Source organism: Heloderma suspectum, chromosome Z (assembly GCF_057233095.1).
Source record: "Heloderma suspectum isolate Gila_16-S chromosome Z, 16-S_ref, whole genome shotgun sequence".
NCBI classification, from domain to species: Eukaryota; Metazoa; Chordata; class Lepidosauria; order Squamata; family Helodermatidae; genus Heloderma; species Heloderma suspectum.
Window position 1 is genome coordinate 8335545 of NC_139476.1, and position 26497 is coordinate 8362041.

The following is a 26497-nucleotide window of genomic DNA, read 5'->3' on the forward strand; positions in this document are numbered from 1 at the left end:
CGTGGACAGGAGGATGGGAACACTGCCCCATAAAACGGTTCCTTCTGGCAGGCAGCTCTTGTTCAATGTGGTATGAAAAGCTGGTTGTTTTGCCCCAGAAAGGGTTAGGGTTAGGGCCAGCTGAGCAAGGCAGAGGAAATGAATCCATTTACTTCTTTTGGGAAGAAAAATTGAGACAAGATTGGAGCCCCTGTACAGGTCAGAGAAAGGCTATAGCAGGGGTGTTGAACTTCTTTCCACCTAAGACTTGAATTCCATTTTGGAGCAGCTTTTTGAGGGCAAGGCCAAAGGCAAACAGAGCACGACCAAAATACAAAAAATGCCACCCTATTTTATCTTAATTCTCTTATAGCCAGTCACTAAAACTTAGAAGAGGCACTGCAATCTTTTAGAAAGGGAAAAGAACGGCACAAAAGTAAGGAAGCCACCCAAATCATCAGTGGGATGAGAACGTGAGCACAGAAAATACAGACATTAAAAGCAAGAGATGAGAAGCTGGATCTCCCATTGAAAGAAATGGGAACATTAGAAGATATGCACCATTTAATGTTGCATATATAATGGGGAGTCCTTGGCCTGTCTGCCTGAAATTTGCAGGCCTGATGCCTTGAAATAGTACTAGAATGCCTGAAAAACATCATGCCATTTGGATGGAAAATACCAAAATCACAGGCACCAGACTACTGGCTAAGTCTCCCATTGAAAGTGACTGGAAAGAAAAATGAATAGGAATAATGAAAATGAATAAACCAGTTATGAAAATGAATGAAAAAGCAAGTGTAGGCATAATGGAGCTTTTGACTGTTTCACAATTAAAAATGGAGCAACTAAATTATTTATTTTCCTTGTATACCCCTATGACCAAGGAGACACATGGAAAGAAAGAAAAAAAGGCAACAACTGAAGATTTTTTTTTGGTAGAAATTGTGAGGTGAAGTTGCTGGGCTTCAAATTTGTTAGCAAATTTGATACTTGAGAAGCTGAGTCACGAATAAAGTGCTCCTGATGATGAATTTAAGGGTCCCCTGCTCAGGTCAGATATTCAAGGAGTTTTGATGGAAGAGAATTTAGCAACATTCCTTGAAGGTGGTGAGGGAGCTTTGCAGAAAACATTATGGGATGGTGGGAGCATTCACTTCCTTTGGGACTTGCCCGTAAGCCACTGCCTTGGAAGTCCTTCCCCCCCGTCCTTTTTATAAAGTATTAAATCCCTGCCATCCCTCTACCTATCAGCCAAATAAAAGCAAACAAAAATGATTATAGAAAGACAGCAACTCTATTAATGTATTCTTCTCTTCTGTTCCCACCTCCCTCGTGCTTTCTGCCTTAAAAAACGGAGGGAGCAATCCTATGGGCGCTACGCTAGACAGCCATAGGATATGTTGTTTTCCGGGAACCAACCTCAGAGCCCACGCTCCGAGTTTGGTTCCTGGAGATCCAACCTCTCCCCAGTCAGCGCTGCCTCAAAGGCAGCGCGGAACAGCCCTGTCCTCCACATTCGCAAGAGGAGTGCAGAGTGGCCAAAAAGGGCCGTGGCTGGGAGCGTTCTGGGGTGGGGATTGCGTAGCTGCCTGTACAACACGTACAGCAGCCTCCTTCCCCTCTCTGTCCTCCTGCAGCTAGACAGCCACAATCATCTGTCTAGCTGAAAAAGCAGGGCAGGAGAAGTGCGGAGGGAACGATCCCCTCTGCGCTTCTCCTGCCCTGCTTTGGACAGGCGGTTGCCTCCGAGTTCGGAGGCGGCTGCCTATCTGAATAGGATTGCTCCCTTAGTCTGGGAAATGTCCTTGTTTGACGGGGAGGGTGGGATACAGCATGGGGTATGTCCAGTGTCAGGACGCTCTGGTCTGAGCAAGAGTCAGAAGGGTGGGATGGAGATCTGCCCCTGTGCTTATTCACAACCCCACACAGAAAACTGCCTTACCCTTCCATGTTGAACACTGTCAGAAGGAATCTGCATGAGCAGATTCTTGTGGCTGAAGCATAAATCCTTGTTTCTCAAAAAGCTTTGATACACTATTTGGAAAAATAATAATAAAATATAATTCCTTAAAAAAAATTAAATTATGTCCCCAAAAGATAACGTTTAGGGCGTGATAAAGAGCAAAAGTGACCTGTCTTCAAAGGAGCCTCTCTGCGCAAGTCCCTCTCCTGAACATGCCTCCTCTGTGGGCTGCCAATTCTGTTGAGTCTGGGCATGGAACGATCTGACCAAATGCAAGGGCAGAAAGACAGCAGCGTTGCCACCGATTGGCAAGAGCTGAGGCCAAAAGCAGCCTGCCGTCCACCGAGCCCGTTTGCCTGGATTTCCAGAATCCAAGCCTCCCCAAACCCAGAAACCCCAAACTCCTCCATGGGCATTTGATTGGCGAGATGATGTTCATTTTGCGAAAGAGATATTAATTAAGGTTGGGGTGCGTTGCATATTTGAAACTTCATTTTCGTTTATATTTATACCTGGAAGACATGTGACGAGGCCTAGAATGGGTGAGTTGGTAGTGCAGGAGACACCCCTGATTGCCTCTTACCAAGAGAGGAAGAAAAACAGAAACTTGGCTTAAGGATGGGGTGGAAATCATATCTGCCCTCATGGTATGGGCCAGGGCAATGCAGGATTCGAATTCTAATCTTTGATTCCCTGGGGAATGTCTACTCCACAATAGCTTAAAACCAATTAACGTCCCTATCTATCTTTCCCCAAACAAACGTTGGTATTTTAGTTTGTGACGGCTGTTGGCCATGAGAGCGAAAAAGAACCTCCAGGTTCAGATGTAGTCTACCTCCAAATCCCAGGTGCTGAGGGCAAGCAACAGGGAAGGGCTCTCCTGCTGGCGGGTTTCTGGAGGCATCTGACTGATCACTTTTGGAAAGAGGACGCTAGACTACACAGGCTCCTGGTCTAATCTTACAAGGTAGTTCTTCTGTTCCTGTGGCATGAAGGACTCTCTTGGAGATTCCAGCCTTCTTTCAGAACAACACTTCCCACAATTCTTTGGGAGGAGAGGAGCCATAATAGTAAAGCCAGCTTACATTCATCGTGTAGACACACCCATACCCAGAACATACACAACCGCCTTTAAAAAACCAATTGATTGTTTCAAGCTGGTGTTGATAAAAGGTTTGGCATGATAATATGGGTAGTAACAGTCAGAGGATCAAGTCCTAGAAATTCAGTCCCCCTGAGGAGAGCCCCACGTACACGGCAAACTTAAAATGGGCTTGCCTTGTCAGTGGAGACAGACAACAGGTGGCTCTCAAGAGGACTAAAAGCGATTTGACAGGTTCCACTTCCCATGTGTTTTTCTTTGACCCCCTCCATTTCCTCCACTCCTATACAAAAACCTTCCAGACCTGTTTCACAGCTCTCCTTCAAATCGCTTTCAGCTCTTGGTCTCCAGCCCATCGTGGCGTTCTCTGTGAGGAACTCCAGAAAAACTGTCTAGAAGCAGGGACTGATCTGACTGAGATCCCCAGGCCTACATCCTTGTGCGTGCTGTGGACAATTTGTTGTGCAAATGTGCCATTTAAGATGTATGAGCCAAGAGCAGACACTGCCCAGGAGCTGTCAAAGCATCTCTTCCATCCCTGACCCCCTTAGTACAGATCCTTATTACAGAGCTTCTGAATTTGTAGCTAAAATTAACAGAATAATCCTACTTCAGTTCCCCCATTGCAACTTACCCCATCACTCCCATGCACCCGTCCATAATGCTGATTTTTATTTTTTAAAAATGGCAATATGTTTCCCACCCCTTTACCTCCCCTGACCCCTTTTCTTTCTATCCCTCCCTCTTTTCCCCCCATACTCGCATCAAAAGCATGCAGCAACATCTGTGCAGTGATCTTGTCAGAGTTAATACATATTTTTATAGAAGGCAAGGCACATTATGTGGTATAAAACGTATTCTCTTTTTCTCGTGCAAATTAGGAAAAATGTGAATTTTCTTTTTTTCTTTTTTGTTCCTCAGCATAGATGCGGACCGAAGGGAAAAAGAAGAGGAGGGAAGGGGTGGGTGAAGAAAGAGAGCCTTTATGTATAATTGCCATGCACATTCTCAGCCAGCTGTTTGAGCTAGGTCACATGAGTTCCTGTTTAAAAGCACCATGCATTCTATATTTGTAAGGGTTAAATCTTTGTGTTTGTTTTTTTCTTAAAACGTTTCCTTTCCACCAATTGCAGATTTTAAAATTTTCACTGTAAAGTAATTCTGGGTCAGCCTCCCACAAGAAGTCCCTCATTGCCCCCGTGGTACAGCTCAGGGGTTTTTTTTGGGGGGGGGGGCAGGGCAGACATTTGCTTTTCTGCCCAGTTCCCATCTACAAACGGTTGAACTTGGCATCAACATTTCCCATTGTGAAGGTGCAAAGATGTAAGCAAGTGCTGCTGGAAACTCCCCGCCCCCCGTGCCAAATTCAAGGTGGGGGCTCGGCTTTCTAGCGAAGTCTTCCCTCACCCTCTTCTTGGCCTTGGTGGGAAGGAGCAGGCGAGGAGGAGGTTTTGCATATGCAAACGCAAGCCCCAAATGACTACCAAGTACACAGGCAAAGTGACTTGTTCTGGGAAGTGTGGCAAGTGGAACTTTTCAGCTGCAAAGTTGTACTGAAGACAGAAGGTTGTGGAACACGGCAAACTGCCTGAGAGAGATTTGTCGAGCTACAGGAGAGACCAGTTTCTGTCATGGGAAGCAAAAGGTTCACGACAACCATTGCTGTTTAAGGTTGGGGCGCCAATTTCATGGGGATCTCACTCCTTCACACGGGGCTTTTATCCTGATATGGAGATTGCTTGCTCACAGAAGTTTGCGGGTCCTGTACACTATGCAGCCCTCCTGTAGGGCACCTCCCGCTCTTTATGAGCTCTATTGCGTTGTCTTCCATGACAATGAAAGTCCGGCATTTTCCCTCTTCCCGCCACGGAGTCGATGTAAATGAGGGTATACTGTTTAAAGTCGCCTTATTGCAAATTAAACAACACTGCCACCTAATGGTTTTGTAATGAAACACATAGACCTTTAAAGCCACGTGGAAAGGACCTGGTCTAATCCCACAAAGATTCTGGAAGCAGAAGCCCTGGTAAATTGCAGGAATTTTTTAGCCCTGTGTGATGAAGCCCTGAATCTCATCCCTCTTCATTTGCTCCTCTGAAGAAGGCTCAGCCACTCTCGGATAACAGGATGAAGATCTGGAGCAGCACAATCCAGTTTGGACACAGTGGTAAAAATCAGCTCCCCCAGCAACTGGTCCCAGAATGGGATCTCTTTGATAGGAGACAGGAACTGACTCTGGACTTGTGTCTGTGTGCTTCTGGGGGCACCCACACACACGGAATTGGACGTACACATATCAGGAATGGAAGTTTCCTCTGTGTCCAGAGGAAGGTATCAAGGTGCAGAGATGCGGAGCTTAGTGTCGGTTCCCCAAATTCTGTCACCTTTTCACCCTCGAGGGGATGATAATCTCTTCTGGACATCTCATGGTGTATATCTTCAGTACGTACGTCTGAGTTTTCTATCAACTTAAAAACTGTCATGGCTTCTCCTGCAAATAATCCTGGCAACTGTAGTTGGAGAAGGCAAGGAAAGATGCTGAGCTCCTTTCATAGAACCACCATTTGCCAGAGTTCCCCAGGAAAAGGGAACAACTCTTAAGCCAGATTCCGTTAGGGATGTACACTAAGCTCTCATGGCATTCCAAGGAGTAGAAGTTGGCTGTTGTGTAATCTAGGCCAACGTGTGGCCTAAACAATTCGCCAAGTTTCTCTCCTGAGCTTCCTGAGGAAGGGTTCTTCATTGTAACTCATTGGCCCAATCGGTCTTGACAGCTGGACTGTTTGGAGATTATCCACTCCAGGAGATGATTCTGGGACAGGAATGCTCTCTTCCTCTACTGTTTTCCTCCTCAGTCTTGACGCTTTGGCACAAGGGGAGCGAAACTTTCCAGGTGGTCTTGATGTAAGGAATTAGCTGCGTCCATCCTCGGAGGGGAAGGATCATTCGGAAGCCAACGTGCTCTTCACTTCATCTGTTATCCATCGCAGAGGACTTTGAGCCATATTCCGGCATCCCAGGGACAACCGGGATGAAGGAAGCCCAATCCATGGCGTTTTAAAGCTTTGGTGTTTGCTAGGAATAAGGGGAATGAAGGTGACGTGGTCGGAACTCCATTGTTCAGCCTACCCCGTGGGGGTCTCCATCATGCGTAATGCCATTCTCTGTAACCCAGCAAGGACTGGAGCATTAAAATGTAGGCACTTGAACCAGTCCAGGATGGCTTTTCTGGGGCTTGCGGGAGGGTGGTGGTGGTCAGGGAGAGATTACAGTCCTATGGGAAGGGGGCAACTATAAAACTACCCCACACACTCCCTCCTGCTGAGACTAGCTCTTTTTCTCGTGTCCTGAAAGACTTCCACTTAAGGTCCCCACCTTCACACCACCTCATTCCTGTTGGTGGAGTGTCTCTTCATGATATACCTCCCCACAAACAAAAAATGGTACGGGGGTACAACCTTCCTTACGCTCCTCGCCCTCACATTACTTTTTGCTTTCCCTCCCTCCTCCTCTTCAAAGTGCATTTTCTAGCCAAAAAAAAAAGTGCAATCCGTATTAGCAATCATTACCGTCATCTCATAGCTGGTCTACTATGGCATGCATAGCTCTTTGTACACGAGGTTGAGAGATGGGAGGGGGGAAAGGAAGGGAGGGTCCACCAACCCGCAGTGCCCACGTCGACCCCTTCCCCTCCCGATCAGAGATGCTGCAGTCAAGATGAAAGCCTTCTCAGCTCTCATCTGACTAGCTGCCCCCATTTTGAAGACAGGATGTGAAAGCTGGGCAGAAGGAAGCTTTGAGAGAGAGAGAGAGAGAGAGAGAGAGCGCCAGCTTGCAGGCTGGAGATAGCATCCCCCCCCATAAAAAGTGCAATTCCCCCCCGCCCCCTCCACAAGAGAACAGGCAAACGGATGCCATACAGGCTAAGCTGAGTGGAAGGAATCCATCTCTCCATCTCAGGTCCAACTTTAAGGCAAGGATTAAAGACAGACCTCTGGTTGTGACAGGTGCACAGTGTGTGTGCGTGTGTTATGTGTGTGATGCTGTTTAAACACAGCTTGGTAGCCAATTATGTTGCCATCGCCCTTAAAGAAATGTCACACCTTCTGCAGCTTGCCTTCCGTTCCCAGCTAACCTAACAAAACTTGCTTGTTTTCAGAGTTCACAGCCACGTTTTAGCAGCTCCCCTCTCCCCAAAACCCACCACCACCAGCAGAAGACCATCATTCCAAACCATCTGGTCCAGGATTGCACTATATCACTAAATTTAGCTGGCTTGAATTGGTTCCCTTCTCCCACAATACCAGTCTCTGACGGACCAACCCATCTCCAGCCGCCACTTCAGCAGCCCCACGGCACCAACTCTTTCCAAAGACTGCATCTTTTGAGATGCATAAAGCATTCTGGGACAGTACAGGAGGCGGCCGGGGGGGGGGGGAGCCACATGCCCTTTCTCCACCAAAGAAGTCTTGCAAGCAGCCCTGTCTGTAGCTTAGAAGGTGCCCAGCATATCTCTCTCTCTCTCTCTCTCTCTCGGGAGAGGGAAGCTGCTAACTCTGCACCTCAATGTAGGCCTGACCTCAGCTGCTTGACCAGTCCTGGTGATCCACAGCACAGTCTCTTGGTCATGCTGCCAACATACATCCCCAAAGAACAGAGACTGAGTCGGGCACAGAAAAAAAAAGGGGGGGAGGGCTGCAGCAGGTCAGGTTAAATTCTCTCTCTTTTGTTTTACTCACAAGAGATGGAAAAGTAATCAGAAGCTTTTGCATATACATCCCTTTCGAGAATGCAGCAGGCGCGATTCCAGCTGGCCGGGGTTGCTGGATGGAGGGGAGACCCGTTCTCCTCTGAAAGGCATGTAGTGTTTCCAGCCCAAAAGCCCATCTGACAGCTGCCTGCTCAGGCCTGCTTGGTGTGGGGGGGAGGAAGGACGCTGTCGGGAGGGCGGGGTGCCGTTCGTTTCTGTTTTTCAATCTCCTTCAAAAGTTTGAGCCTTTCCCCCTTTCCTTCTGTCACTCTGTGGTGTCTCTTGATGTTGCCATTAAGTCTCTCTCTCTCTTTCGTTCTTCATGCTGCCCCCCCAAGGGTTGGGCCGGGGGTGCGAGGGCTGCATCGTTCTCCTCAGAGGAAGCCCAAAGCCCAGAGGGAGGGAAGGAAGATGACGGCACAGATGGAAGCTGCAACTAACCTAGATACCAGGACTGATGGGAAGATTGAAAAAAGAAAATTACTCAGTGGGAAGCAACCCTAGACCCCAGCCCAAACATTTACTTACAGTGTGTGTGGGTGGGGGAGAGGAGCATCCATGCAACCATGTCTGCGAAGCAAGGATTCCTGCCTCCTTACAAATACCTCCAAGGATACAGGAAGTTACAGGAAGGCAGATTTTGGCTGAACATCAGGAAAAGCTTCCTAACGGTCAAAGCAGTCAGACCATGGAACCAACTGCCTAGGGAGATCTCCGTTAGCACTGTGCTGAAAATGTCTCCCACATCTTTCCAACCGTTCTCATTCAATTTGATAGAAGAGAAATTGCTTCCAAAGAGAAATTCAGTACTGAAGAAATGTCGGGGAAATTCTCAAGGGTTGCGTTTGGGTTTCTTGGGCTTTACCTTACTTAGAAGGTGGCCGAGAAATCAGCACAAGTGTCTTGTTTTTCATTACTGTGCCCCCTAACAATGCCCCTAACAAAATTCAGTACTGAAGAAATGTCGGGGAAATTCTCAAGGGTTGCGTTTGGGTTTCTTGGGCTTTACCTTACTTAGAAGGTGGCCGAGAAATCAGCACAAGTGTCTTGTTTTTCATTACTGTGCCCCCTAACAATGCCCCTAACAAAATTCAGTACTGAAGAAATGTCGGGGAAATTCTCAAGGGTTGCGTTTGGGTTTCTTGGGCTTTACCTTACTTAGAAGGTGGCCGAGAAATCAGCACAAGTGTCTTGTTTTTCATTGTACAATTATCTCTTTGGCAGCCTGCAGCCTCCTCAGCTCCCTACACTTCAACCAAAGCCCATCATGAGTGAATTCCTCCCTTAGGGTTTCTTCAGATCAGGAAGTGCCAGCAGCCCCTGGGAGGTTGGCAGTCAGCGCAAAAACACCACCAAAAGAAATTCAACATAAATTACTGACTGTCCTGAGAATGAGGCAGACCCCCCCCCCCTTTCATGGGGGAAGAAAACTTTCAGGAAATTAGAGGGCAGATTTTGGCGGAGCGTGAACTCCACCTCCTCCCTGGAGCTGGACACAACACAGCCCCCCCACACACAACGGCATTGTGATGAATGCAAAATGGGGGCCCATCCTGCCAACACAGTTGATGCTGTCACGTTTCCCTTGGGCCCCCGCTTTCCCGATGCACTCACACACACAAATAGAGAGGCTTCAGTCTCAGGCCTTTAATTCATTATCAACAGGTTCATGACAGATGCAAATCCTCCCAGACTCTCAGACTACAAAGGAATGCCTCCAGGGGACTCAAATGGGAACAGCAACGTTGCCTGCAGTTTGACGTGAGGCTTGCTGGCTAGACTAACTTAGGGAGGGATGTCCCGCCCTTCCAGTGAGGCTTCCCTACGTCGCCTCTCACGCATCACTAACCGGGTCGACCGTCTGAGCTCCACCCCGACGTTTCCCTCTTAGCTCTGCACCGTAGTCTAGCATCTCTTAGGTCACAGCCCTGACTCTCCTCCTCCTCATTCCAGCTTCTCACAGAGGGGGGCAAGGGGTGGGGGGCTTCAGGCCCGGCCATCTGGGAGCTGGTAACCTGACAAGCACGCCTACCCATATCTGAACTGGCTTGGGAAAATGCCTCCCCCAGTTCTGGCTGTTCCTCTTCTGAATCTGAGATGCTATCTAATCCTGACAGATGCTGTTACAGCACGACAACCCCCAAACACCCATACCCAAAAAGAAAGAAGCTGTGCTAAAAGCCCTGCCAATGGGGAGCCCTAGCTGGGAGAAACTGTTGGGAATTTCTCCTCCCCCTGGAGAAATTTGGTGAAATTATGTCCCAAATTTCTCTGCCCACAAAAAAGGAGAATTTTGAGAGGCCCTCTGCGCACAGCTCTAGTCTCTGTCACTGGAGGTCTTCAAGCACAGACTGGGCAGCCAGCGGTCAGGGATGCTTGAAACCGGATTCCTGCACTGAGCAGGGTGTTGGGACTCGATGGCCTATATGGCCCCTTCCAACTCTAGGATTCTAAGAACACTCCGAATGGGTTTTTAGTGATGGTTTATCTGGGTCAGAACAGGACATGTCCAGATTGTAATGGCCATCCCTCTTATGAAGCAAGAGTTGTCACCCCTGAAAGGTCTTCTCTGGCTCAGATCACAGCCCGAGCTGGTGAGCCAACCTCCTCCCTCCTGCTGCAATGGTGCCGTCCAAAGTGTGGCATGCTCCTGGACCCTGGGATACTGCTGCACATGCTTCATGGCAGACAGGCCTTGGGGAAACTGTCACCATGTCATGGACGTCTTGGGCAGTGAGAGGGGCGGGGTCTGACATTCGGAATTGAACTTGGAATAAACTGAGCTATTTTTCTAATCTTTCTTTCTTTCTTTCGAAGAATTGATAACTTTGCTAATCCCGATGCCAAATCAAACCAAGGGGAGTTTGGCCTGTCATTATTTGCTCTGCTGCATCAGAGCAAAATAAAACCAATTCAGCCCAGTATTCTGTTTCCCACAACCATTAGCTGGGAGCCACTGGAGGGTCCACAAACAGGACATGAAGATTATAAGCTTCCCCTATCCTTTCCCCTGCAACTCGTATTCAGAGGTCACTTCCTCTGAGCCTGGAAGACTTGTATAGCCATTATCTAGAACAATATGTGCCTGCCCGGACCATAAGATCATCCTCAGCGGCGCTTCTCCACGAGCCCCTGCCAAAGGAAGTGAGGCGGGTGGCTACTAGGAGGAGGGCCTTTTCTGCTGTGGCACCCCGGCTGTGGAATGAGCTCCCTAGTGAGGTTCGCCTGGGACCTACATTGTATTCCTTCTGGCGCCAGGTGAAGACCTTTTTACTCTCCCAGGCATTTCAGCATTTTAGCTTCCTAGCTTTAGTGTTTTAAATCTGTATTTTAAATCTCTGCATTGCTGCTAGGTTTTACTCTGGTTGTATCGTTATATTGTGGTTTTAATGCTTTTATATGTTATATTGTTTTTCCCTGCGCTTTTTGGTCTTAATTTTTGTGAACCGCCCAGAGAGCTTCGGGTATTGGGCAGTATAGAAATGAAATGAAATGAATAAATAAATAAAACAGGATGTGTGTCAGTCTCTCTGTCTGTCCAAACCATAGCTCCCACACTGTGAAACCCAGACACCTGAGACTCGGCATGCATACCGTAGGGACTCTATAGGTGTACGCTTCGGGGTTATTTTGTTTTTAAAATAGATTAATTTAAATTTATTTTAATGGTTCCTTGCGAACGAAGCCTGCAGTAACACCTTCAACCACTAAACCAAGAAGTCTCTAACCAGCAAATAGCTTTGAGATCCATACAGTTTGATGCCAGGGGAGATTAGTGGGCTGCCCCTCCACTAATAGTGGGCAGCCCACTAATAGCAGAGAGTTATAGGCCTGCCCCCTGATTTGGGCTCCCCCATAGCATTTTTCCCCTGAAGATGTTGTTATACTTCTGCAAACTAAGCCTGTACGGATGGAGCCATTTCGACAGGAGAACTGCAGTGAATGGGAGAGGAAGAAAGTAATGGGGGAATTAGGGGGGAGAAAACACCTTCCCTACGGCGAGTACATAATCTCACCATCACCATCAGATTACTATAGCAGGGATGCAGACCCTCAGGCTCTGGCCCCAATCCCTAAAGGGTTCTGCCCCCTATCCCCCAGCCCCATTCTCTTCCCCAACTACCAATCATTGATAGTTTTCCAGTTTTTGTGCAGTTTCCCCCCATTCTAAAATGTTGAAATCCCTCTCCTAAGGCTTAGTTACCAGGAGTAACAGCTTTAAGCTAAAACAGGCTGGTTTGGGGCCCTGCCCTTTTTGCCTTTGGCCCCACGCATAAGCAGAACACCCCCCCGTAAGCTTTTCTGAAACGTACTTCGGCCATCGCATTGAAAGAAGATGTGTGCCACTGATATATGTGATAGTCATCACAAGACAACCTCCTCCTCGAATTCATCAAATTAAAAGCCTTTGGGGCCATCGTCACAGTGTGGCGGTCGAATCTACTGCCCAGGGGTTTCTCCTCTGGCTCCTGTTCCCAAGAATCCCCCCTTCTTATGCACTTCATCAGAGGAAGTGCATTGAGCAGGGGGTTGGACTCGATGGTCTTATAGGCCCCTTCCAACCCTACTATTCTATGATTCTATGACTCTATCAGAGACCCTGGGGAAAGGCTCTTTAATTCCATACTTCCTCGCACAACCAGCAAGACAGAGATCCCATCGGAATTGTCCCCGTAATGCCCCTCAGCTTGGTAAACAACAAAACGGCACGAACTTTTATAGATCCCCTTGGCTTTCCTTTGCTCTCTGCCAAGGAGAGGCGAAGGATCAGCAAAGCCCTCAATTTGCTCCTCTGATCTGCCGAATGGTGCCTTCTAATTTGCTGGATTACTTTGGGAGAAGAGAATCAGCTAAAGGTTGCTGGTGTCCTGACCGCGCAAGCAGCCCACAGAAGCCACACCATGGGTGTGGCAACCAACCAACTGGGCTTGAGAGATGTGATCATCAGCTAAGAGAAGGGACGTGTGTTGCTTGGAAGCTTTGAGGCCTGTCTGGCAAGCCCCACAGGAACCTACTAATTGAAACTAGCGTTGTGCCAAAAATTTCTCCCATTTTTTTTTATTTTTTTTACCATTGTCATTTAATTTGATAGAAGAGAAATTGCTTTCAAGAAGAAATTTGGTTCCCCTGCTGATGGGGAGCCCTTCCTGTGAGAAACTGTTGAGAATTTCTTCTCCCTGGAGAAATTCAGCAAAATTGTCCCCCCAATTTCTCTGCCCACAAGGTGGAGGATTTTGAGAGGCTGTTTGTGCACAGCACTAACTGAACCCATTCCTTGCCTCCAAAACCCTTTGCTAGGGAGCACCAAGTTTTTTATTCAGGAGCCCCCCTCACAGTGACAGCATCTAGTCAGGGCTGCTGTGAGCTGCAATGGATCAGGACCAGCGAGTTTTGCCCCCTGCCCCCAATGGACAGTCAATTCGAACCCTCCCCAGAATTCAGTCGGAGCTCCCCTTTGTAAATGTTTGGCCCAACCTTACTTCTGTCCTTCTGACTGGGCGAGGGGATGGCATAAACATGCAGAACACGTATGGCTCGAAAACAGACAGCACTGGGTGCCACAGATTATTCATGACGAGTCCGAGGCAGGAGCCACTGAATCTCCTCCTGACCCCTCGTTCTCCAAGCGGGCGGGCAGGGCTTCCGTGAAACTTCAGCAAGGCATTCTCAGAGGGGTGGAATAGTGGGGGGAGCGTAAGATCTGAAATGGGGGCCTTTATTAATGCAACAGGGCCAAGGTGGGGATGGGGTGGGGGAGAGAACTGAAACGCGGCAAATTCATACTCAGCTTCATAGAATCATGGAATAGTAGGGTTAAAAAGGTAAAGGTAAAGGTGTCCCCAGCCAGTCGTGTCCGACTCTAGGGTGCGGTGCTCATCCCCGTTTCTAAGCCGAAGAGCCAGCGCTGTCCGAAGACGCTTCCGTGGCCATGTGGCCGGCATGACTGAACACCGAGGTGCACGGAACGCGGTTACCTTTCCCGCCAAGGCGGTACCTATTTATCTACTTGCAATTTCTTGCTTTCGAACTGCTAGGTTGGCAGGAGCTGGGACTGAAGACAGGAGCTCACTCCATCATGCAGCACTTGGGTCTCGAACTGCTGACCTGCCGACCTTCCAGTCTGCAGTTCAGCGTCTTAACCACTAAGCCACCGCGGCCCCTTCATAGTAGGGTTAGAAGGGGCCTACAAGGCCATCGAGTCCACCCCCCTGCTCAATGCAGGAATCCAAGTCGGAGCATCCCTGACAGGTGGCTGTCCAGCCTCGTCTTGATTCTTGAACGCCTCCAGTGTGGCGTCTGGACGCCTTCAGTCCTCTGAACCCTCTCCAGCTTGATTGCATCCTTCTTAGAGGGCAACAGGCACAGATCTTTCTGAGGGAGCATCTGAGACTGGATCTCCCCTTCCGAGAGATGGGGATGACGGAGGCCTTGGGGACCGTAGGACCGCCTCTTTAGAAACCCTTCCCCTATTAAGTGCCCTGGTACTATTTATGCTCAGCAGCCTAGGCAGCAGCCTATTTATCCCAATCACAGGATGGTCCACAGTCCTAGTCTGCCCTCCTGCTGCCCCTGAGCCTCACAAGCTCAGGGGCAGCGGGTTCAGAGGAGGGCAACAACGATGGAGAGGGTTCAGAGGTGGGCAACAAAGGTGGAGAGGGTTCAGAGGAGGGCAACAAAGATGATCAGGGAAACAAAGCCCTATGAGGAGAGACTGAAAGAACTGGGCATGTTTAGCCTTGAGAAGAGAGGACTGAGGGGAGATAGGATAGCGCTCTTCAAGTACTTGGAAGGTTGTCCCAGAGAGGAAGGCCAGGATCTCTTCTTGATCATCCCAGAGTGCAGGACACAGAATAATGGGCTCAAGTGACAGGAAGCTGGATTCCAGCTGAACATCAGGAGAAACTTCCTGACTGTTAGAGCAATATGGCAATGGAGCCAATTACCTAGGGAGGCGGTGGGCTCTCCCATGCTGGAGGCATTCAAGATGAGGCTGGATAGCAATCTGTCAGGGATGCTCTGACTTGGAGCAGGGGGTTGGACCCGATGGTCTTGTAGGCCCCTTCCAACCATACTATTCTATGATTCTATGATCTGCCTTCCCACTCACTGCCCCAACACAGGGGAACCTTTACACCAGCCCTAGAGCTGGTCTAAATGATTTCCTTCCCACTGCAAGCTGGAAGTAAAACAAAAAACAAAACTCAGGTTTTCGGCAGTCACTAGATGGTACTGTTCCATTACAAACGATGGGAAGCCTGCCTGCCTGCCTGCCCTGCCTAGCACAGTCCCCAGGAAATAGCGTTTTCACTTCTGCCTTGTGAAAAGAGCACACCCTCATTGAGAGAATGGAAGCAAAATGCTGCGGAATTTCCTTTAATGTAGAGACATCCAGAGTCCATCCTTTCAACACTTTCAGCTTTTACTTTAAAAAAAAATTATGGAGATGCTAGTCCTAAATAAGATTTCCAATGATTAGGGGTATTGCTCCTTGCTCCTACCCATGACTAGTGCTACCAGAATAAAATTATGAATATTAATTTATACTGGCGACCGCATTCAGTCTGAGAATCTCTGCTTTTATTGCTGAGGTTTCCAGCCCTTATGAAATTAAACACTACTACAGGACAGAATAAATTTTGCAAAACAGGAGGAGATTTTTTATCTTACCCTTCATCCAAGGAGCTAAACTGTGGTGTGCTGCAAGCCTCTTTGCTGTCACTTTATCTTAGTCTGAGAAAATGGGATTGGCCCAAGGTCACTGAGCTTCAAGGCCAGGGGCTAAAATAGATTATGCTTTCAATGTGCAGCCTCAAGCACAGCCAAGGGCATTTTCCCCCACCCCTTTCTTCAGCACCTGCGCAAGAAGGGTGTGAATTTGGGGGTCAGGGGGTGGAGAGCAACTGGTTGGGAAGGTTTAACCCCCTCCCATCTGTGCATGGTGGTCCAGATTGAAGCCCTGCACACTTACCATAAGGTGTTTTTTAAAAAGTAGGCTCTGCTAGATACTTTCAACACACTCTTTAGTTTAGCATTGAGTGGGGGATTCGAATCCAAGTCTGTCAGATACCTGAAAACAGGGATAGGAAACCTGGTGCCCTGTAGATGTTTTGGACTCCAGCTCCCAGAAGCCCTAATTACTGCACCACTTTGCCTGCCAAGAAGTGCAATTTATACAGTGAGTGGAAGGCTGACTTTTCTTGGTGCAAAAATTTGGATCGCCTGGGTGCTGAATTTTAATTCTTAACACAGCGTGCACCCACCACCACAATGACCTAGCTGCATTGCTCTCATATTTAGTCAGCTGCATGCCATCCTTCATGATGGCGGTCTGGAGACTGCACTACAATTCTTGCAGCACTCATGCAGCGTTTTGCAGAATCAGCACCACCACACCGGCGAGAGCGATTTTCTCTCTCTGATCCTTCCGAACCATGCAACCGCAGCCTGCCCGCAGCGGACAACGCCACTTTGCACCTGGTCCCTCTGCATTCAGATGTGTTTTCCTCTCCCCTCTGGGAGATTCAACCCGCACAACAATTAAGCATGTGGTTAAAAGATGCCTGAATGGATGTACCACCCCCTTGCCTGAGATTTCTATTTTATTTTTTGATGCAAAACGTACCTCCATCAGTATGCACTGGCCTAGCCATGAAGGTCAGAGGCCCTGTTCTGCCATTTACAACAAGAGCAGCACATAAAAGGCTGAAAGGCTCACTCATCGTTATTCGACCCTTGCACAAAGCTGGCTTCAGGGGTTGGCCTCATCAGGTACCTGCTGAAGCCCACAGCTGAACCCCAGAATCTCCTGGCCCTGCTCCATTCCCTCCTCCCCGCTGTAGCTCCCTGTTCACCTGCCTCCAAGCATATAAGCGGCAGCAGGAATGAGGAGACTGGGACCCATAGGAGAGGAAAACAGTGACGACTATACTGAAGAAGAGGAGGAGGGCCCATTCAGATAAGAACATCAGAAGAGCCCTGCTGGATCAGACCCAGGGTCCATCTAGCCCAGCATTCTGTTCACACGGTGGCCATTCAGCTGCCCACGGGAAACCCACATGCAGGACGTGAGTGCAACAGCTCATGATGGGGGTAACTGAGGGCATCTCGCCCAGGAGTCCCCTAAAACGTGGAGCCAGCACAGCTCTTGCATCTGAGTCTCAGAGCTAAGATTGTCTTCAGGGGTCCTTCTCCAGGAGCCCCTGCAAAAAGAGGTAAGGCAGGTCGCTACCAGGAAAAGGGCCTTCTCTGCTGTGGCACCCTGGTTGTGGAACAAACTCCCTAGGCTTGCCTGGCACCTACATTGTACTCTTTCCAGCACCCAGTGAAGACCTTTTTATTTTACCAGGCATTTTCGCATTCCAGTTTTTTTAGCTCTACTGTCTTAAATCTGCTATTACATTTTAAATACCTCTCTTTTACTCTGATTGTATTTTTATTCTGTCGTTTTAATCTATTGTATTTTCTGTTGTCTTTTCTGTTGTATTTCTGTGGTTTTAATTTTGTGAACCGCCCGGTGAGCATCAGCTATTGGGCGGTCTAAAAATGAAATAAGTAAATAAGCACAGACATTCCATTTTTAACAATAATGCCCTAGTTGAATGTACACTGAATGTATTTTCAGAATGTACTTTGTTCTTCCTCCTGATTTTATCCTCACAGTGGGGATTTGAACCTGGATTCCCCAAGATCTTGGTGCAACACCCTAACTAATGGGACCCATGCCTCAGAGTGAGAAGCCATGGGCAAGATGGCTCTTTTGGATTTCCTCCAGTTCACCTATTCTACGATCTGGTGTGGTGTAGTGGCTAAGAGATGACGAAATCCCAGTTTCATATCTCGCCAATTACGTACTCTTAAGATGGGTTTAGGCAATCGAGTTTCTCTCTCTCTCAGCCTCCGTCTTCTCCTTCTGCAATATGGAGAGAATCATACTGTCCTACTGTACAAAGGTTGTTGTAAGAATTACCAAGATGATGTAAACAAAGGACTGAATATTCAAGAGAGGGCCTTTCCCCAGTGGCCCCACACCTTTGGAACAAGCTGCCATTGGAGGTCCGCCATGCCCCGTCATTGCAGATTTTTCAGAAGGCCTTGAAAACATATTATTTTACCTTGGCCTTCTCTTGATATGACTGCTATTTTTTGCTGTTACTGCTGTTAACGTTGTTGCTGGTTTTACTGTTGGCTTTTATTGCTGTTTTTATCACTTTTAATATTTTAACCGTTTTTATGTATTTAATTGTTGTAAGCCGCCTTGGGAGAGTGTCTGCCCTGAAAGGTGGCCCAGAAATATTCTAAATAAATAAATAAAAGCACTATATAAAAGTGGATGTGCCAAACTTGAGGAGATCGTGGAGACGTGCAATTGGAATTGCATCTGGAGTGTGGTACTACACAAGGATTTTTTTAAAAAAACTGCTTGATGTAAATCAGCCCCATCCACACAGCTGCTGTTTAGCCCCACAGGGAAAACAGAAGACTACCTATATATTTTACCTAACAGGGAAAATCACAAGTGTGTGTGTGTGCATGCATGTGATTTACATCAGGAAAGAGCATGTGGGTAGGGTTAAACTCTCTGCTTCCCTCAGCACCGTGGTCCTGATCAATTTTCCACTGCAACTTCTGTTCAAAGACATTTAAGCAATGGGAAATCCAACACAGGGTGATGTCTCACAGTCTCATTGAGCTGGACCCAACATACTACAATTAAGGTGTGAGCAGCCTTAAAATGCTGATTAAAAAAAAAAACTGGAGCACCCCCTTTGTTTTCCACCCTCACCCCAGCAATAACTAGTAAACGTGGCAAAGATGAACACATTTATTATGGCATCAGCTGGGGCGTGCAACCTTTGTGGCCCCAAGGGTCTCTTGTGATGCTGACCTGGGGGTTGTGGGCTGCACACACAGTCCTAATACAGAGCACTCTTCCTCGCTGCTAGCAGTGGCAGGGAAAGAGTGGTTTCTATGAGGATATCTGGGGAAGGCAGTGGTGTATAAGCAGTGGGGAAACGGGCAGCGGAGCGGGGAGGATATGGTGGTAGTTGGGGTAATCAGGGCACCCTTGGGAGGTCACAGTAAAGGCCTTTCAGAGCTGCATGTGAAGCCAGGCTGCAGGTCTGCGCACCCATCGGGCTTCATCACATGGAGCTTTAACCCTGCAATTGAGACGGCTCCTTCACAGAAGTTTGCGGGCTCTTTACATGACGCCATGGCCCTCCAGGCTGTCTCCTGCACAAATGCCCTTTGTTCTGTTTCTAAATAGATCGCAGATCATGAGCTGTCAAATTACCCTGTTGTGTTCCGCTTGAGTTCCTTCCAAGAAAAGCGGAAAAGCGGCAAGAACAGTGAGATCCATGAAAGATAACGGAAGACTCAGATAAGGGGGGTGGGGAAGGAAGACTCAGATAAGGGGGGTGGGGAAGGAAGCACATGAAAAAGGAAGTTGTTGTGATCCTGCATTTAAAACGGAAGCAAAAAGTCCCATTTTAAATGCAGGATTTTAGGCTGGTGTAGAAATGCCCTTAAATCCTGCATTTAAAACAGGGCTTTCTGCTTCCGTTTTAAATGCAGGATCACACCAGACTCCCTTGGCATGCCCTTCCTCCCCACCCCCAATATCTTCCATTCTCTTTCATTGATCTCGCTCCTCTTCTTGCTGCTTTTCCTCTTTTCACAGATGTAACTGAAGCAGAATACAACGGGGTAATTTGATAGCTCATTGGGCTTCATCACACGGAGCTTTTATCCTGCGATTGAGACGGCTCCCTCACGGAAGTTTGCGGGTCCTTTACATGATGCCGTGACCCTCCAGGGCGTCTCCTGTGCTAACTGCCCTTTGGTCCATCTTTAAATAGATCGCAGATCACGAGCTATGAAATTATCCAGCTGTGTTCTGCTTCAGTTTCCTCTGTGAAAAGAGGAAAAGCAGCAAGAAGAGGAGTGAGTTCAATGAAAGATAACAGAAGACTCAGATACGGGGATAAGGGGGGTGGGGAAGGAAGCATGTGTAAAGGGAGTCAGTGGTGATCCTGCATTTAAAACGGAAGCCAAAAGCCCCGTTTTAAATGCAGGATTTTCGGCTGTTGTAGAAATGCCCATGGAATAAGCTTTCAACTTTAAGGTGCCGCAAGACTTTTTGTTCGTTTTGCTGCAAAGGTCTAACATGGACACTCCTCTAGCAAAGATGGGTGGGAGAATATGTGTGAGAAAGCTCATTTTGGCCTGTGAAACATGCAGGGTCCAGCTACATTAGGGTCTGGATATTATTTGATACCCTCCCTCTGCCTTTTTTTCCGAAGCGACCCCGGTTCGATCCCTCAGAAGCACACCTTCCCGTGGCATTTTCCAGTATGGTGTAATGTTTCTTACATCCTGTTCACGGCAGGCCATTTGCCAGAGAGAGGAGAGGAACAAAAGTTAATTCCGAATGAATCCTTAAGCGCATTTGAAGAGGATAGTATGTGAGTGAGTTCCTGGTGGGGCAGGAGGTGGGGAGAGAGAGACTGCCTCTGCTACCCAGAAGCCCTTGGAACACCTTCAACCAAAGCTACACCTAATGGCTGGTGCCGTATGCCAGCACCACCAGAGGGGAAGGAAAAGGAATTCCATTGGCTGGCAGCCATCATGCTAAGAGCGCCAGGCAGCCGTGCCGATCTGGCCAAGCAGGGACTGGAGTCGGGGCGGGGTGATCGCATGGGGAGGGCGGATGGAGACTGGGCTTAGATTCAGCCTCTGAACTTACTTCCTGCCAAGGTTCTCTGTCTGTTGTTGTTGCTTTTCCAGAGGCATTAAACCACAGAGCTTTCCTTCAGGGTGCTGGGAAGGTGCCAGGCAGAATCTTGGCAGGAGGTGCCAGTGAGGCACGCAGAATCAGAGCCAAGGAAGAGAGAACAGAATCTGGGACAAGAAGGGGAACTAATTTGGGAATGAAGGTGGGGTAGGTGAGTGGATCGTTGCTTTTAAGGGTCTGGAAACAACCCCGGGGATGGCGGAACCTCCATATTCAGAGGCAGTCTACCCAATACAGAGGCCCAAACAACAGACTAGAGTCTGTGGCTGCTTGTGGCCTTTCCAGGAGGCATTTTTACTCACCCATTGTTGCAAACGGGATGCTGAACTAGATGGACCTTCCATCTGATCCAGCAGGGCTCCAGTTGTGTTTCTCCAAAGACTTTTAGACAAACACAGGCTAGTTGGGTCTATCAGCAGCTCTTAACTATAATAGCTAGAAATGGAGCCTCCGGATTCAGAAGTAGTCTACCTCTGATTACCAGATTTGCGGGACAAACCATGGGGGAACGCTGTTGCCTTTGTGCCCTGCTTACGGGCTTATCTGGGCATCTATGGGACACAGAATGTTAGATGACATGGCAACACAGGAACATCAGAAGCTGTCTTATGCCAAGTCAGACCCTTTGGTCCTTCTAGTTCAGTCTTGTCTACATTGACTGGGATAGCACAAAATTTCTAGTTAAACAGAGATTGCAAGACAGTGACCTCCAAGAGCAATACTATGCAGCACAGGGCCCATGTGCCCCCAGATTTTTGGGTTTGCTGGCACCTTCTCCAAAGATGGAATGGCTTATTTAAACTGGCTAATCAATCCCTAAATATAGGAAAGCATTCTCTTTGGCTGGCTTAATGTCTCACCCTCTAAACTCTTAGATGGCAGATTTTCCAAAACAGCAGTAAATGAGAGATGTTGCCGTTGTAACAATGTTGAAGTCTAATTTGTTATACATGTTTCTTCAATGCAGTCATTCATTCATTCATTCATTCATTCATTCATTCATTCATTGTATTTCTATACCACCCCATATCCAAAGCTCTCTGGGTGGTTCACAACTGCTGTTGTTATCAGGGGTCAGAGATGCCCTGATACTTCCAACTCCGCAATCTTTTCCAGGTCAGGCTTTAGAATCTCTTATGAGTGTTTTATTTGGAAGATCCAACAGATTAATTACTGAGCGAGTTCCTAAATTTGTGAACGTTATTTTAACTAGATCCTCTATGGCACTACGACTTAATTTTAAGATTAGAGCCACATATTTTATTGTTATGTATTTTTGTATTTTTTTGCTGGTGGTCGGTTGACCGTAAATAAATGATTCAGAGAATCATAGGGTTGGAAGGGGCCTACAAGACCATCAAGTCCAACCCCCTGCTCAACGTAGGAAGCCTGATTCCCAGGCGGTCTCCCATCCAAAGTTGGCAGTACCTCTCCCGGGTCTCACAGAGCAGTCTTTCTAAACCCTACCTGGAGATGCCGGGAATTGAGCCCAGGATCTTCTACAATGAAAGCAGATGCTCTAGCCCTCAACTACTCTCAGCCTGATGACCCAGCAAGGTTCTTTTTATAATCAGAGAAAGGATGGGTCTATGAACAGCTGTTAACCAGGATTGTTCAGTGGAGCCTCCTTGTTCAAAGCCAGTCTAACTGGGATTACTGGACACTGGTGACGAAACAAAATGGGAGGGCTACTGTTTTCATGCCCTCCCTTGTGGGCTACCTGGAGGCATCTGTTTGGCCACCATGAGAAAGCAATAATGAACTTTTGGGGGTTGGGAGGCCACATTGTCCCCCACGGAACCCACCACCCGGCATCACCCTGCCACCACTGAAATTGCAGTTGCAATGACAAAACAGGTGATTTTGCTTGTGACCCAGGCGCACAGACAGTGCACGCTTTGTTTGGAAGCAAAATCATGCTCCTGCAGTCCCTGTTTTCAAGCAAAATCAACGTCTTTTTTTGCTGCCACAGCAGGAAATGCAGCAGCAGCAGGGAGCAGTGAGGGCCTCAAAAAAGGTGTGTGCGCGCGCGCGCGTGTGTATGCCAAGGATAGATCTTTGGGCTTTTCCTATGTTCATATATTATCCCTTATAGCTTAATGGGGCCCCCATGCTCAGAGGCAGTCTATCTTGGAGTAACGATTGCTGGGGGCCATCACGGGAAGGCAGCTGCCTTCATGCTCTGCTTATTCTCTTCCCTGCAACACCCAAGCTGGCTGCTGTTGGGGACGAGATCTGTTGTGGATCTCCCTCCCTGGCAGCACGATGACCAGTTCTGCTGACTCACCTGTGCCTGATAGATGCTGCCAGGATCCCGTGGTCCTAGTCCCACGAAGCGGTTCGCAGGGGGTGTGCCTGGGGCGGAGTAGGCTGGGGTGGGGGCAGAGGGGAGAGGACAGAAAGGGAAGAAGGGAAGAAAAAACACCACTATTTTAAAAGCACAATCAAACCACTGCCCCGTGCCCCGGCCACAAATTCCCACCTGCCCTGCTCCAGAGAAACCTTCCATCATCCCTTCCTTTGTGACCCTATCTTCCCAGCTCCCCACCACAGACTGAAGTGCGTACACTGTAAAATCCACAGGGACCAAGTGGCCTTGTTAAGAGGAGGGCCAGTTCCACAAACTGTCTCAAACTGGTGGCCTGAAGAATTCAGCACATGTATCCTCAATCCAGCTCTGGCCAAAGGAGGGTGCTGGAGTGAGGCCACTCCATCAAGGGACGCTGTTGCTGCATTGTAGATCCTGCAATGAGCAGAGGGCTGGACTAGATGTTAGGTTCCTTCCAACTATATGATTCTATGACTGTACATCACGGGTGTCAAGCCTCTTACAATCTGAGGGTCCAATTCCAGCATATTTTAGTTTAAAGCTCCCACCGACAGTAACTAAGCCTTACACACAGCCTGAACGTCTGGTACAAACCAAAAATTGTCACAGCTTTGGAGTAGAGCTTCATACACAGGAAGTCCCAGTTTCAATCCCCAGCATCTCCCTCGCTGACTCTCTCTCTCTCTCTCTCTCTCTCTGTCTCTCCCATATTCCACCTTTCAGTCAAGGAGGCTAACATTACAATCTGGATTAAAAATAAAAGTTAAAGGGATCTCTCAGCTCGCAGCACTGGATCTCCCAGAGATCCCCCACTCATATGGTCACAGAACACAACCTTCCCATAGGATCACAGGAACCATGTCTGAATCTACCAACAGAATCCATTTCCACTGCTGAGCAGATCAATATACCTTTGGTTCGTTCCTGCATGCAGACGGCCCCAGTTTGTGATGGCTTTCGCGTGAGAGATAGGAACTTTGGTTCGTTCCTGCATGCAGACGGCCACAGTTTGCGATGCCCTCCGCATGAGAGATAGAAACTTTGGTTCATTCCTGCATGCAGACGGCCCCAGCTTGCGATGCCCTCCACGTGAGAGACAGAAACTTTGGTTCATTCCTGCATGCAGAAGGCCACAGTTTGCGATGCCCTCCACATGAGAGACAGAAACTTTGGTTCATTCCTGCATGCAGACGGTCACAGTTTGCGATGCCCTCCGCGTGAGAGACAGAAACTTTGGTTCGTTCCTGCATGCAGAAGGCCCCAGCTTGCAATGCCCTCCGCATGAGAGACAGAAACTTTGGTTCGTTCCTGCATGCAGAAGGCCACAGTTTGCGATGCCCTCCGCGTGAGAGATAGAAACTTTGGTTCGTTCCTGCATGCAGAAGGCCCCAGCTTGCGATGCCCTCCGCATGAGAGACAGAAACTTTGGTTTGTTCCTGCATGCAGGAGGCCACAGTTTGTGATGCCCTCCGTGTGAGAGATAGAAACTTTGCTTCGTTCCTGCATGCAGACAGCCACAGTTTGTGATGCCCTCCGCATGAGATATAGAAACTCTGGTTCGTTCCTGCATGCAGACGGCCCCAGTTTGCGATGCCCTCTGCGTGAGAGACAGAAACTTTGGTTCGTTCCTGCATGCAGAAGGCCCCAGTTTGTGATGCCCTCCGCATGAGAGACAGAAACTTTGGTTCGTTCCTGCATGCAGACGGCCACAGTTTGCGATGCCCTCTGCATGAGAGACAGAAACTTTGGTTCGTTCCTGCATGCAGACGGCCCCAGTTTGCGATGCCCTCTGCATGAGAGACAGAAACTTTGGTTCGTTCCTGCATGCAGACGGCCCCAGTTTGTGATGCCCTCCGCGTGAGAGATAGAAACTTTACTTTTAAAAAAGACAGAGTTAAGAATGTTTCGTTTGCAAGGAGATGTATGTGTGATAAGAGAGAGAGTGAGAGGTGATGGAATTAATGGAGGCATCTGGGTGCAGGTTATGAGGGAGGTATAAGCAAACAGGATCAAGCCAAGGGAGAGACCAATTTGATCCAACCATCAGCCAGAGAAGAAGCAGTGGCAGGGAGCTCACGTCTCACTCCCTGCAAGAAGGAACACTCAGCTCCAGTGCACAGCAGCCCTGCTGGGGTTGCAGAAGGAAGGGGAAAGAACTCTTCAGCCCCATCCATGGGTCAAAGGAACAAGAGCCACCAATTGCTGTTCACAAAGAAAGACCATCAAGGATGGCCCAAAGTGCATTGCAATGCCCGCATCTACCTTACCACCTTGCTTGGGCCTTGAAAAACTGATCTTCCTCTTCCTTTTCCCTCCACTCCCCTTCCCTTCCCTGGTGTGTCTTGTCTTTTTAGTTAGTAAACCTGATGGAAAAGCCTGTATTTCTTTTTGATTGAGCCGAGCCACTTTGGGAAACAATAATTGTCTAAAAATTGGGATAAAAGTGCAATAAATAAATATAGCAACTGAGCTTTTGAGAGTATCAGAGCCTTTTTTTTTTTTGCCAACGCATTTATTCTGTGCAGCTATGAGAGCTAGGAACTTGCTCAGGCATTAAAGCAAATGTTCTTCGGGCAGCAGAAACTAGATCTGGTGGACTATCAGCCTTGCTCCCAATGACTCTGTCCCCCTTGAAACGTTGTATGCTGTCTTCCCTTCTCATTATCCTCCAAATGCAGTGTTATTATCACACACACACACGTGTTGCAAATAGGTACACATCATAAGCAGCATGACCTGAGAGACACTGACCTCGCCTCTCTCGCCACCTGTTTAACTCCAGTTTTTTGGGATTCCCCCAACATCCCATATGCAAAACACAAAGGAAGAGCAAGCTGACAATGGCAGGCAGAGCAAGCATCCCAGGAAAGCAGCTGGGAATGAACACCAAACATAACCAGTGCTCGTAAATATTAGAATGAGGTGAAAGGGTGCCCCCTCCCAAACCTTTTAGCCCTGCAATTAACAGATTAACAAGGTTAAGAAAGAGACACCACTTTCGAATTGGGTCCCATCTAAAGTCTCCTAAGATGGCTTTATTATTTATTATTACATTTATATCCTGCCTTTTTTCCTCTTGCAAGGAACTGAAGGCGGCTTACATTATCCTCCTCCTCTCCATTTCATCATCACAACAACCCTGTGAGGAAGGTTAGGCTGAGAGTCAGTGACCTGCTCAAAGCCAGTCAGTGAGCTTTATGGCCGAGTGGGGACTAGAACCCAGGTCTCCCGAATCCCAGTCCAACACTCTTAATCATTACACTGCTACATCCATTATCTTCCTCACACCAAAGAAGGCTTAACAGCAAAGAGTCTTGTGGCGCCTTAAAGACAAACACATTTATTTTGGTACAAGTTTCTGGGGACACTGTCCAGCTCGTCAGATGCACCAAGAGTTAACCTCAACTTGGCAGGAGGTTAGGTATGCTTAAGAAACAGCTAAATATGCTCCTTGCAACAGAACGTTTGCTCCTCTGCGACTGGAGATATCTCCCTCGCTAAAACAAGCCCTGCTAACCACCACCAACCCCCGTAACCCCCGAACCTTTTTAAAGCAAAGCAGAATGTCATGCATATTG

At 48.1% G+C, this 26497-nt stretch overlaps 1 protein-coding gene across 6 annotated transcripts in view; it reads right to left on the reverse strand.

Annotated features, from left to right (window-relative positions):
- Positions 1-4276: 4276 nt before the first annotated feature.
- Positions 4277-26497, reverse strand: part of NFIC (nuclear factor I C) — a 178479-nt gene continuing 156258 nt past the window's right edge. For 4 of the 6 annotated variants that reach the window (XM_084825633.1, XM_084825631.1, XM_084825630.1 and 1 more), the window contains 2 exons: positions 22878-22960; positions 4277-8251 (listed from right to left, as the gene is read on the reverse strand). In XM_084825633.1, coding sequence (XP_084681759.1) covers positions 22913-22960 — 48 coding nt within the window. In that variant the 3' untranslated portion in view covers positions 4277-8251; positions 22878-22912. Of the gene's footprint in view, positions 22961-26497 lie in introns of all 6 variants that reach the window. The other 2 variants (XM_084825629.1, XM_084825628.1) reach the window with 1 other exon arrangement.